At 37.4% G+C, this 12279-nt stretch overlaps 1 protein-coding gene and 1 long non-coding RNA gene across 6 annotated transcripts in view; one reads left to right on the top strand and one right to left on the bottom strand.

Annotated features, from left to right (window-relative positions):
* Positions 1–12279, bottom strand: part of RNLS (renalase, FAD dependent amine oxidase) — a 314882-nt gene that overhangs the window by 39300 nt on the left and 263303 nt on the right. For 3 of the 4 annotated variants that reach the window (XM_054435661.2, XM_054435659.2, XM_054435658.2), the window contains exon 6: positions 2743–2918. In XM_054435661.2, coding sequence (XP_054291636.1) covers positions 2743–2918 — 176 coding nt within the window. Of the gene's footprint in view, positions 1–2409; positions 2653–2742; positions 2919–12279 lie in introns of those variants that run through there. The other variant, XM_054435660.2, reaches the window with a different exon arrangement.
* LOC129006213 (uncharacterized) overlaps positions 1–12279 on the top strand; it is a 90898-nt gene that overhangs the window by 27232 nt on the left and 51387 nt on the right. The window contains exons 1-2 of one of the 2 annotated variants that reach the window (XR_008491946.1): positions 5327–5378; positions 5892–6114. This is a non-coding gene — a long non-coding RNA (uncharacterized LOC129006213). Of the gene's footprint in view, positions 1–5326; positions 5379–5891; positions 6115–12279 lie in introns of those variants that run through there. The other variant, XR_008491947.2, reaches the window with a different exon arrangement.

Here is a 12279-nt window from a genome sequence, read left to right on the forward strand (position 1 = left end):
AGTACTAGGCATATTGTAGGCATTCATTAAACGCTTATTGAATAAATGAGTTACCAAATGAAAAATGAAAAAAACATTTTTTACCCCACTGCTGCAATTGTGGATATGGATATGCGACATTAGGAACAGCACTAGGCTGGGGAGAGCAACACCAGGGAAATCAGAAACTGTCTCCACACAAAATACTCCTCTTATCTCTTGCAGATAGCAGGTGTTCCCTTAGGGTGGCTTGAGCCTTACATCGCTGATGCTCTCTCCAGAGGTTTTATGAGGAAGAAGGAAACAATGCCTCATCAAGGGGATCCATCAAGGGATTTGGGAGAAAGGAGGGTGTGGCAGGCAGAAGTAATGCCCCTACCACAGACATCCATGTCTTAATCCCTGGAACCTACAAATATGTTATGTCAATGGAAAGGAAGATTTTAGGTTGCAGATGGATTAAAATTATGAGTCAGCTGAAACTGAAATGGGGCAAGTATCTTGGATCACACAGGTGGGCCCAATGTCATCACAAGGGTGATGTAGAAGAAAAGGTCAGTGGAAGAAGGATTTGACCTGCTGTTGCTGGCTTTGAAGATGGGAGGGGTCTCAAGCTGAGGAATGTGGGCAGCTTCTAGAAGATGACAAAAGCAAGAAAATGGATTCTCTCCTAGGGCCTCTAGAAAGGAATGCAGCCCTGACCACACCTGGATTTTATTCCAGTGAGACCCATTTTTGACTCTGACCTCCAGGACTGTAAGATAATAAATTTGTGTTGTTTCCCACTACCAAGTTTTTGAGAATTTGTTACAACAACAATAGGAAATATAAGGTGGGTGAAGAGGATGGAAGGACTTGAGAGGCAGGTAGACTGGTTTTGTCATTATTAGCTGTGGGGATTGAAGGAAGTTATTTCATCTCTGTGAGGCTTCGTGTGCTCATCACTATAGAGAGTTAAAACTAACAAACTCATAAGACTGCTTTTAAAAAATATATATTTAAAATAATCTATTTAGGGTTTATCTTTACCACTAGATACATTTTTAATTTGAATTTTTTCTATTTTTAAATTGACTTCACTTTTTTTTTCAGAATACTTTTAGGTTCATAGCAGAACTGAGAGGAAGGTATAGAGATATCCAATATGCCCCCTACCCTCCCACATTTCTACCATAAATGACAATGTTATGTTCTGTAAAATGGTCCTCAAGGTACTATGAGAAGTATATGAATAGTGGAATATGCAAACTTCTAAGTCTGGATGATAACTTACTCCCTTTCAGGTTCTGCAGCCAATGTAGACTTCATGACTTCAGAGTTGTAAATATAGTGAGATAATTTCAACATCCAAATTGTAACAAAATCTTTGCTAGGGTTTGGAGGTACATTGTGTTCAAAGATTTTTATTAAATTTTGTGATATTGCACAACTTTGATTAGGCCATTTTGTGGTCAGGACAAATCTATTTTTATTAACACATCAAATTTTAAGAAATAAGTAGATTTTAAATCCACTTTTTCAGTTTATTAATAAATTACGAGAAAGGCACAAGAGGAAACCTCATAAACGAATGTTTCTTTTAAAGAAGTATTTATAAATCACAAAGTGACTTGATGTGTAATATATCTAGCTTCAAAGTATATCAAGATTATTTCCGTTTTCTTTTTCAAGCCAACTTAAAATTGAGTTCAATATCACTTAAAGATAATAGCTATTTAGATTTTTCAATGCTTTTAAAAGGAAAAAGTAAAGTCTTCTAAAGTGACCATGACATGCTTAAGTAAATATTTTCCCCAAAGGTTCACTGTGTAATTTGACTTGAGAAGATATGAGTAAAACATAGACCTGCTACAATATTTTAGGAAATAATTTACTATTTCCTCTGATTTTGGAAAGCCCTTTAAAATATACAAAACCAACTGCAATTTTCCACAACACCACTTTTTCTAAAGGCTTCACAGCTTGGATAACCAATAGGGCTGATAAATCAGTTCGTCAACAAGCTCAGAAATCCCAGGAAAAAAATGGACAACTCACTGCTTTTTCTCCTGTATCTGCCCTTTGCTTCGTTGTCCCCTAAATGACTTCACTACTGAGTTTATGGATCAAAAGACTTTTTCTATGAATACTCACTTCCATTGAAATATGCAGAAATTTTCAGAAAAAGTCAACATTTACTTAGCATAAGGAGCTTTAAGTTTGAACTAGTAGAGTGATCAGCAGGTTTAATTTAACCCTGAAAAACAGCTCAACTAGCTGTCCTATGCAGGTACTTATCTCTCTCCCCCAGAGAGCTCAGCTGGCAGCAGTCAAAACCAAAGTGGAAACTTAATAAAAATGAAAATTGTGGTAGCAAAATACACTTACAAGGTTAATTTGACATATTGCAAAATTTTGGGAAGTTATAGTGGTTTCTAAATATCCACAGTACTGATCTAGAAAAACCCCAAAGAAACAGCTGCATTTGGAGATATAACCTGCCTTGTCTGAAGAGAAGACTTCGGAATATCAAGGTTTGTAAGTCTTGAGATGCTAGAATTTGAAGATAACATTGGTGAAAATTCTATGCACTTCTTGTTGAGAAACAGCAGGACCATAAAACCCATAGAAGTTATATTTATGTGTTGGGCAAACACATATTTGCTCCAAGGATCACATAGTTAATTTCTTTCACTAGAGAATGCAAAGGATAAAGAAGTAACATCAGTTCTGTGAGCCTGTTAAGAAAATTGTTGTGCTTAGACCACTGGATTCTTTGATTACCTGTGAATGTCTCCATTTTTGGCATTTGGTAGCAATTGGCTGAGGCAAACCTGGCAAAATGTTTTCCAGCTGCTGGAAGATTAACTCTTGCACATCCTCAATGCTGTGTTCCAAGTATGTAACTCCAAATGGGACAGTGGTGTGAATCACGAGGGAAGGCCCAATTTCTGATGACTCTGTGGCATAAGAGGGTCATAAAGATGCATCTTAAAGTGGGTAGCAGGCAAGCATCTCTCAGGATTTCAATTCAGACTTAAGAACTGATCACAATAATCAAGCAATAAATGGAGGAAAAACTTATTCTAATCTTTAAAGGATAAATTAGGCATTTCTGAAATTCAAAATCAAATTTCTCTGAAGAGGAAGACAGATTAAAGAGAAGTTTTAGTGAAAAATTGTCAGATATTGCTAAAGAACTGGAAGAAAGGGTAGAAGTGCATTTAATATGAATTGCCTTGGATATAATTATATTTAGGGTTGTCTTCTCTCATTCACAAAATTGCTAGCTCTTCAGGGCAGGGTCCATTTTTTTATACAGAGTGTATATTCTTCATAAATTCTGAGAACAAAGTATATATTCAATAAATACCTGTCTCATTCAGTTAATGCTTAATGGGTTGAAATATATTTTGTTGAAATTACACAAATGTCAGAACAAAAGGAAACCAATCTCTTCTCTAAAAACAGGCTTGTCCTCATAATATTCTTCTCTATGTTTTAATTACCCTTTATGTTTTATTCAGCATTAAAAATAAAAGTCTGTCTCATTCAAAACATGAAGCAACTTTCCATTTTTGTTTGCCATTGATTTTTTTGCTGTCTGTTCGTAATCACAAATAATGAATATCTGCTTTGTATCATTCACTCCTTAGTAGAATATAGAGCAATCAAATAAAATCTGAGTTGAAAGAAACTTAAGTAACTGAGACATTAGAAAGCACCATCTTGGAAGAATGTTAACAAGAATTTGTCTGCTATTATTTGTTTGAATCATACAGTAGAGAAAGCTGAGGGGAAAACAATGATAGATGTGAAACATATGAATATAATATGAAAATTGGAACCTCCCCCTCCTGAGAGAAGAGAATATTAAAGTGTGTAAGGCACTGATAGGAGATGTCAAACCTGATTCTGGAAATTCTTTAACTTGGGATTGTAAATGGTAATACAATGATCTATTTGAGTTACAGCAGTACAATTGACACAGGAAAGAAAGAGTTGACACAAGCCACTTACTCTGTGCCCGCTTAACCTCTTTACATTTCAGGTTTTTTTTTTTTTTTAAATGAGAGTAAGTTAGTAGCCACCACATAGGTCTATGATGTGCAATAAATAACATAGTACACATGAAATACTCAGCACAGTTTCTGACACAGAATAGGTGCTTAATAAATGTAAGCTATGGGAATGGAAGCAATAAGCCAGAGACACGGGTAAAGCTTCCTGAGTGTTGCCTAAATTATAGGTGTGAGTCATGTTTTGTGAAAGTACTTCATTTTTCCATTGCACTCAGCACAAGGAACCCTGGCTTATGAATTTTATGGCAAAACACAAGAGAAGAGAGTCCCAACATGCTGCAAACTTTTTAAAGTGCAGTGAATGCTTCCAAGGAGTTTCACATATACGAGGTGAGGGACCCGAATTCAGAATTTGTGCAGTAAATGCAATGGTAAGCTGGACTGTACAGTATTTTCACCTCACAGTAGCTGGAACAACATGAATGAGTAAATAGAGGGGCCATCTCTTTGAATGTTCAATGTGTAACCTGTCAGTGAAGACTTTACAGGTTCTGTACAGAGGGAAGGACCCAGGAGTGGAAAATCTCAATTTCTTTCACAGAATACCACCACAGTGAGAAATCTATTGCATATTGCCTTAGGAAGTTTTATTTACGTTATCAGTTAATAAATTCAGGGAGGCTTGTTCACAGTGACAGGGTATCAATGCCACCCCTCTTCCATACAGTACCACATCTTCCCAGAGACAGAGAAAACTACTAGGTCAGCATTCTGAAGCAGGGAAGTTGGGGCTCTGAGTTGACTTATCTATGTCAGGCTTCAAAGGAAAATGAATGTTAGCTGCATGCTGAGAATTAGGAGGTTGCACTGACCCAGCTATTTGTTCTAGGGGGAACTCGTAAAGTCACTAAGATCAGTGATGGTGTGATGCCAGGTTTCTCCCATTTACATTAACCATCCACTCCACGGAGAGCAATAAAAAATGAAATTTAAGACCTAAAGTGAAATAGTTCTTGCACAACAATGAGAGAACAACCTGCCTACTTATTTTTATTGGAATTGTACATTTATTTTGAAAATTTAGATGAAAATTTGAATAGCTATGACTGAAAACAGTAAGTTTTGGGGAAAAGCTCCCCAACCCTAAATTAGAGTGTATTTTCAGAAGCTAAAGTCTAAAAATACAAAGAGTCAAGCAGAATTTAAACATGACCAAAGTTTGAAAATAGAGCAGTATAAAAAGCCACAAATATGTTAATAGGATTTAGAGCATAAATTCAGCATAATCATTATTCTTGGTCACTGGGAAGTTAATGATGCTATTTTTCTTTTTCTTTTCTTTATTCAGTTTAACAAGAATATCGCCTAGCTTTTGGCATTTTAAATGTAAAGCTCACAGTAAGTTGACAATTATTTCTCTACTTTGGGAAATCAATGGCTATAGAGTCAGAAGATAAGTATTTGAACCTCTGCATCCTTTAATAGCCCTGTAATCTTGGACAACTTAATCTCTCAGGCTTCACTTTTTTCCATCAATTAAAAGGGAGCAACACTACTGACCTTACAAGGCTGTCATGAGGATTAAATGAATTACTCACATAAAAGCCTTCCTTCAAACATAAAGTGCTACACAAACAGAAGGCATTCCTAGGTAATATTCTTGTTTTCACCTCTCCACTGTTGAAAGAGCAGCTTTAGAAAGGGATAACAGAATTGACTTCTCTCAAAGCATTAAGACTGATCATTACATCAACACCCCAGCAACAATGGAAGACTGTTCCTGGGTAGAGGCAGAGCAGGATTTGATTTTTTTGTGTGTGTTTTGTAAAATATACATAAAATTTACTGTTTTAACCTATTTTACGTATACAGTTCAGTAGCATTGAGTATGTTCACTTTGTTCTATAACAGTCACCATCAAGCTGCTGGTTTTCAAGATGCCTGTCTAGTGACATCAGATGCCAGTTCTTTTCAGAAAGATCAAAGTTACCTGTGAATGGACAAGTTCCAAATGAAAAACTTACAGAAGAGATCCAGGACCTGACAGAGTGCCCAGGGGAAAAAGCTGAGATGCAGAAAAAAAAGCAGCAAGGGTCTGGCAGAGATTGACCCCTGAGGAACTCACAACCCTGTGGTAAGGGGTAGCGGGAGTGCTTCTCTGTTCCCTTCACCCCTGCAACAATTCACTGATGGTCAAACTGTTGGGGAGCCCCTCTGCCCTCTGGATCATGGGCAATGCTGTCAGTGGTGACTTGGGGGAATTTTCCAGGGGCAGAGAACCAGGTGGCCAGCTCATGTTAAGCATGCCTACACTCCCCTCAGACCTGAACTGACATGGCTGAACTGAGCCATGCTGGTTGTGCACCTGTGGTGGGACACTGCCCTGCCCAGGGAATCTCTGCCGTTGAGTCACCACACCACGAGATTCCCCACAAACATACCCCACAACCCACTCTGTCTCTGGCAAACACGGTGCTGGTGGGTCCCTGTGGAGCTGTGGGAGCCCTGGAAATCTCACCCTTGGTGGGCTGCCTTGAGAGAATAGGGAGCACAGCCCACTAAAGTCTCCCTTGGGACAAAGGGAATGAAGGAAGTGGCACCAATCGGTGAAGGGGGTAGCACTGATGGCTAGGAAGGGTTGTGGAGAGGGAGTCATCCACCCCTTGCCACCTTTATCCACTGTTGAGGATGCAGTAGTGGTTCTCCTGGCTGGGGGCTGGTATATGTGCACCTGGAGAAAGCACTTATCACACTTTTTGTAGTGAATCCACACTTGCTGAAAGTGAGCCCATGCTGCTTGGGCTTGCACAAAGGGCAGGGCCCAACACCCTGACCCTACACAAAACAGCAGCATCCTGGCAATGGAGGACACAGACAAGCCACAGAGTTGTCTGCTCTGGACTGGGGGAAGGGGTTCTGCCCCAAGCCTATCTTGGTGGTAGCTGCCAAAATGGTGTATCAGTAGCCCATAGCCACATTGCAGCTGGGAACCAAAGGAAAAAGCCTTTATGAACTGAGGGCTGTGAGCCCTGTGACATGGTGTGACAGGGGAAGCAGCTGGCATTCCTGCCTGGTCAGGATGAGGAGCTGGTGCACTTCCCCAACTGCTCCTTCCCCAAAGACCTCAGCATGCTCCAACAAAATCTCCCCTCTGTATCAGGGCAGGTGCTTCCGCTCATCATCAATCTACCTGTGGGTGGGCCAGCTCTTACTCTTAAGTGCTACCTACTGGACTAGAGCTTGAACTCTGCCACCAAATAAAACACCTGCTGCCAGAAGGGCTGAGTGCTAGCGTATGTGATGAGACTTCCACACCCTCAGCCAAGCAGTAGACAGATGCTACAACAAGTAGCCTCTGAAAAAGCCACCACACAAAAGCTATCCACAATGAAGGACCCATACAGCAACTTGGTCCTCTGAAAGCACCTGGAAAGGAGGCCAAATGATCATACACAACATACAACATACCCTCAAGATAAAAAAGAATTACAAAATGTAAAAGTCCTGTCCAAATGACAGAAAATTAAAAAATAAACAGTGACAGCTCCCTCATATGAGAAGGAATCAGTGCAAGAACTCTAGTAGCAAAAAAAACCTACAGTGGATTGACACCTCCAAAGTATTTCATTTGCTCTGTAGCAATAGGTCCTAACGAAAATGAAAAGTCTGAAATGGCAGATAAATAATTCAAAATATGGATTTTAAGGAAACTCAATGAGATCCAAGAGAAAGTTGAAATCCAATACAAATAAACTAGAAAAACAATTCAGGCTATCAAAGATGAGATAGCTATGTCAAAAAAAAAAAAAAACCCAAACAATTAGAACTTCTGGAATGAAAAAATTCATGGAAAGAATTTCAAAATACAGTTGGAAGCTTTAACAATAATCTAGACCAAGCAGTAGAAAGAATTTCAGAGCTTGAAAATTGGTCTTTCAAATTAATCCAGTCAGACAAAAATAAAAAAGAATTTAGAAAAATGAAGAAAGCCTTTGAGAAATATGGGATTATGTAAAGTGAACAAACATACAACTCGTTGGTATTCCTGAGAGAGAAGAAGAAAAAGAAAGCAACCTGGAAAACATATCTGAGAGAGTAATTCAAGAAAATCTCATTAACCTTGCTAGAATCATCAACATCCAGATATAAGAAATTTAGAAAACTCCTGCAAGATACTACATAAGATGATAGTCACCAAGGCCTATAATTATCAGACTATCCAAGGTCAATACGAAAAAAAAATCTCAAAGGAAGGCACCTGAAAAAAGGGGATAAATTACCCATAAAGGAAATACCATTAGACTAACAGCAGACTTCTCTGTAGAAGCCTTACAAGCAAGAAGAGATTGGGGGTATATTTTTAGCTTTCTTAAGGAAAAAAAAAGTCAGCCAAGAATTTTATACCCTGCCAAACTATGCTTCATAAATGAAGGACAAATAAAGTTTTCCCAGATGAGCAAATGCTAAGGGAACTCTTCTTCACCACACCAGTCCTACAAGAAAAGCTCAAAGAAGTTCTAAACGTGGAAACAAAAGAACAATGCTTGCTGCCATGAAAGTACACATAAGGCCAAAGTACACGTATCCTATAAAGCAATTACACAATTGAGAATACAAAGTAACTAGCTAACAACACTATGGCAGGAACAAAACCTCACATATAAATATTAACCTTGAACATAACAGCATAAAAGCTCCACCTGAGAAATACAGACTGGCAAACTAGATTAAAAAAACAAGACCCAACCATCTATTGTTTTCAAGAGACCAATGTCACACATTATGACAGCCACAGTCTCAAAACAACAGAATGGAGAAAGATCTATCACACAAATGGAAAATAAAAAAGAGTAAGGGTTGCTATTCTTGTGTGAGATAAAAGAGACTTTAAAAAAAAATATTAAAAAAAAAGACAAAGAAGGGTATTGTATAATGATAAAGGGTTCAATTCAATCAGAAAATTCTACTATTTTAAATATATGTTCACTCAACATTGGAGCACCAAGATTTAGAAAACAAATATTACTAGACCTAAGAGAAGAGATAGACAGCCTTACAATAATAGTGGGAGTTTTCAACACCACGCTGACGGCACTAGATAGAACATTGAGGCAGAAAACAACAAAGAAAATCTGGACTTAAATTGGACTCTTAACCAAATGGACCCTGTAAACACCATAGAATACTGCACCCAACAACCACAGAATGTACGTTTTTCTCATCTGTGCATGGAACAGTCTCTAAAATTGACTATATGATTGGCCATATAGCAAATCTCAATAAATTTAAAAACATCAAAATCATATCAAGCATCTTCTCAGACCACAGTGGAATAAAATCAGGAATCATACCAAGAGGAACTATCAAAAACCACATAAGTACATGGAAACCAAACAAACAACTTGCTGCTGAATGACTTTTGGGTAAACAAAAGAATTAAAGTACAAATCAAAATATGTTTTGAAACAAGTGAAAATAGAAACAAAATACCCAAATCCCTGGGATACAGCAAAAGCAGGGCTAAGAGGAAAGTTTATTCTGCTAAATGTTTACATCAAAAAGATAGAAAGATCTCTGATTAACAACCCAATGTCACATCTAAAGGAACTAGAAAAATGAGAACAAACCAAACCCAAAGCTAGAAGAACAAAAGAATTAACAAAGATCAGAGCAGAATGAAATAATATTGTGACCAACAAAATATACAACAGATCAATGAAATGAAAAGTTGGTTCTCTGAAAGGATAAACATTGATAGACCAGTAGCTACATTAACCAAGAAAAAGAATATTCAAATAAGCATAATCAAAAAATGACAAGGGTGACATTACAACTGATACTGCATAAATACAAAAGATTCTCAGAAGCTGTTATGAATATCTCTATGCACACCACCTAGAAAACCTAGAGGAGATGGATAAATTCCTGGAAACACACAACTTCACAAGATTGAATCAAGATGAAATTAAAATGCTGAACAGACCAATAATGAGTTAGAAAATTGACTTAGTAATAAAAAATCTACAAACCAAAAAAAAAACAAACAAACAAAAATTCAGGACTATACAGACTCATGGCCAAATTCTACCAGACTTACAAAGAAGCTGGTACCAATCCCAATGAAACGATTCCAAAACACTGAGGAGGAGGAGTTCTTCCCCAGCTCATTCTATGAAACCAGTATCATCCAAAATCTGGCAAGGACACAATCAAGGAAGAAAACTATAGGCCAGTATCCCTGATGTACACAGACACAAACATTCTTAATGAAATACTAGCAAAATTTAATCTAGCTGCACATCAAAAAGATATTTCATCATGATCAAGTGGGTTTTATTTCTGGTATGCAACGATGGTTCAGCATACACAAATCAAGGTGATTCACCACATAAACAAAATTAAAAACAAAAACCATATTATTATCTCAATAAATGCAAAAAATGCATTCAATAAAATCCAACATCCTTTCACAATAAAAACCCTCCAGCGAATTAGGCATCAAAGGAACTTAACTAAAAATAATAAGAGCCATACATGGCAAACCCACAGCCAATATCATACTGAATGGCGAAAAGTTGAAAGCATTTCCCCGATACAGTTTGGCCTCTGTGTCCCCACCAAAATCTAATCTCAAATTGTAATCCCCACGTGTTGGGGGTTGGGGGTGATTATTAGGTCATGGGGGCAGTTTTCCCCATGCTGTTCTCATGACAGTGAGTTCTCACAAGATCTGATGGTTTTTTTTAAGTGTTTGACGGTTCCTCCTTCACAGGTGCTCTCTCATGTGCTGCCATGTAAGAAATGCCTGCTTCCCCTTCTGCCATGATTATAAGTTTCCTGGGGCCTTCCCAGCCATGCAGAACTGTTAGTCAATTAAACTTCTTACTTTATAAATTATCTCTGGCAGTTCTTTATAGCAGTGTAAAAATGGACTAATACACTCCCTAGGAATGGGAACAAGACAAGGATGTCTACTCTCATTTCTGCTATTCAACATATCACTGGAAGTCCTAGTCAGAGCAATTAGGTGTGAAGAAGATATAAAAGTAATACAAATAGGAAAAGAAGAAGTAGAATTATCTCTGCTAGCTGATGACATGATCCTATACCTAGAAAGCCTAATGACTGCTCCAAAGGACTCCTAGACCTGATAAATGACTTCAGTAATGTTTCAGGATACAAAAACAATGCACAAAAAAATCAGTTGCATTCCTATACACCAGCAACACTCAAGCTGAGAACCAAATCAAACACTCAATCCCACTTACATTTGCCACAAAAAATACAATATCTAAAAATGCATTTAACTAATAAGGTAAAAGATCTATACAAGGAGAACAACAAAATACTGATGAAAGAATGCATAGATGACACAAACAAATTGGAAAACATCCCATGCTCATACAGAGGAAGAATCAATATTGTTAAAATGATTATACTGCCCAAAACAATCTACAGATTCAGTGAAGTTCCTACCAAATTACCTACATCATTTTTCACAGAATTAGAAAAAACAATTCTAATTAGCTAAAGCAATCGTAAGCAAAGAGAACAAGGCTGGAGGTATCACATTACCAAATTCAAAGTATACTACAAGGCTACAGTATCCAAAACAGCATGGTATTGGTACAAAAATAGACAAAGATCAATGGAACAGAATACAGAACCCAGAAATAAATCCATATACCTACAACTAACTGATATTGACAAAGTCAATAAAAACAAACAATGGAGAAAGGACACCCTATTCAGTAAATTATGTGGGGGAAAACTGGCTAGGCATATGCAGTAGAATGAAACTGGAACACCACCTTTCACCATAGACAAAAATTAAGTCAAGATAGATTAAACACTTAAATGTAAGACCTGCAACTATAAAAATACTAGAAGAAAGCCTAGGAAAAACTACTTTGGATGTTGGCATATTCAAAGAATATATGACTAAGACCTCAAAAGCAAATGCAACAAAAACAAAAACAGACAAATGGGATTTAATTAAACTAATTAACAGAGTAAATAGACAATTTACAGAATGGGAGACAATATCCACAAACTGTGCATCTGACAAAGGTCTAATATCCAGAATCTATAAGGAGCTTATACAAATCAACAAGAAAAACAAAACAAAACAACCCCATTAAAAAGTGGGGCAAGGTCATGAACAGATACTTCTCAAAAGAAGACATACAAGCAACCAACAAACATATGGGTAAATGTTCAACATCACTAATCATCAGAGAAATGCAAATCAAAATCGCAATGAGATACCATCTCACACCAGTCAGCATGGCTATTATTA

This window comes from Pongo pygmaeus, chromosome 8 (genome assembly GCF_028885625.2).
Source record: "Pongo pygmaeus isolate AG05252 chromosome 8, NHGRI_mPonPyg2-v2.0_pri, whole genome shotgun sequence".
Taxonomy (NCBI): domain Eukaryota; kingdom Metazoa; phylum Chordata; class Mammalia; order Primates; family Hominidae; genus Pongo; species Pongo pygmaeus.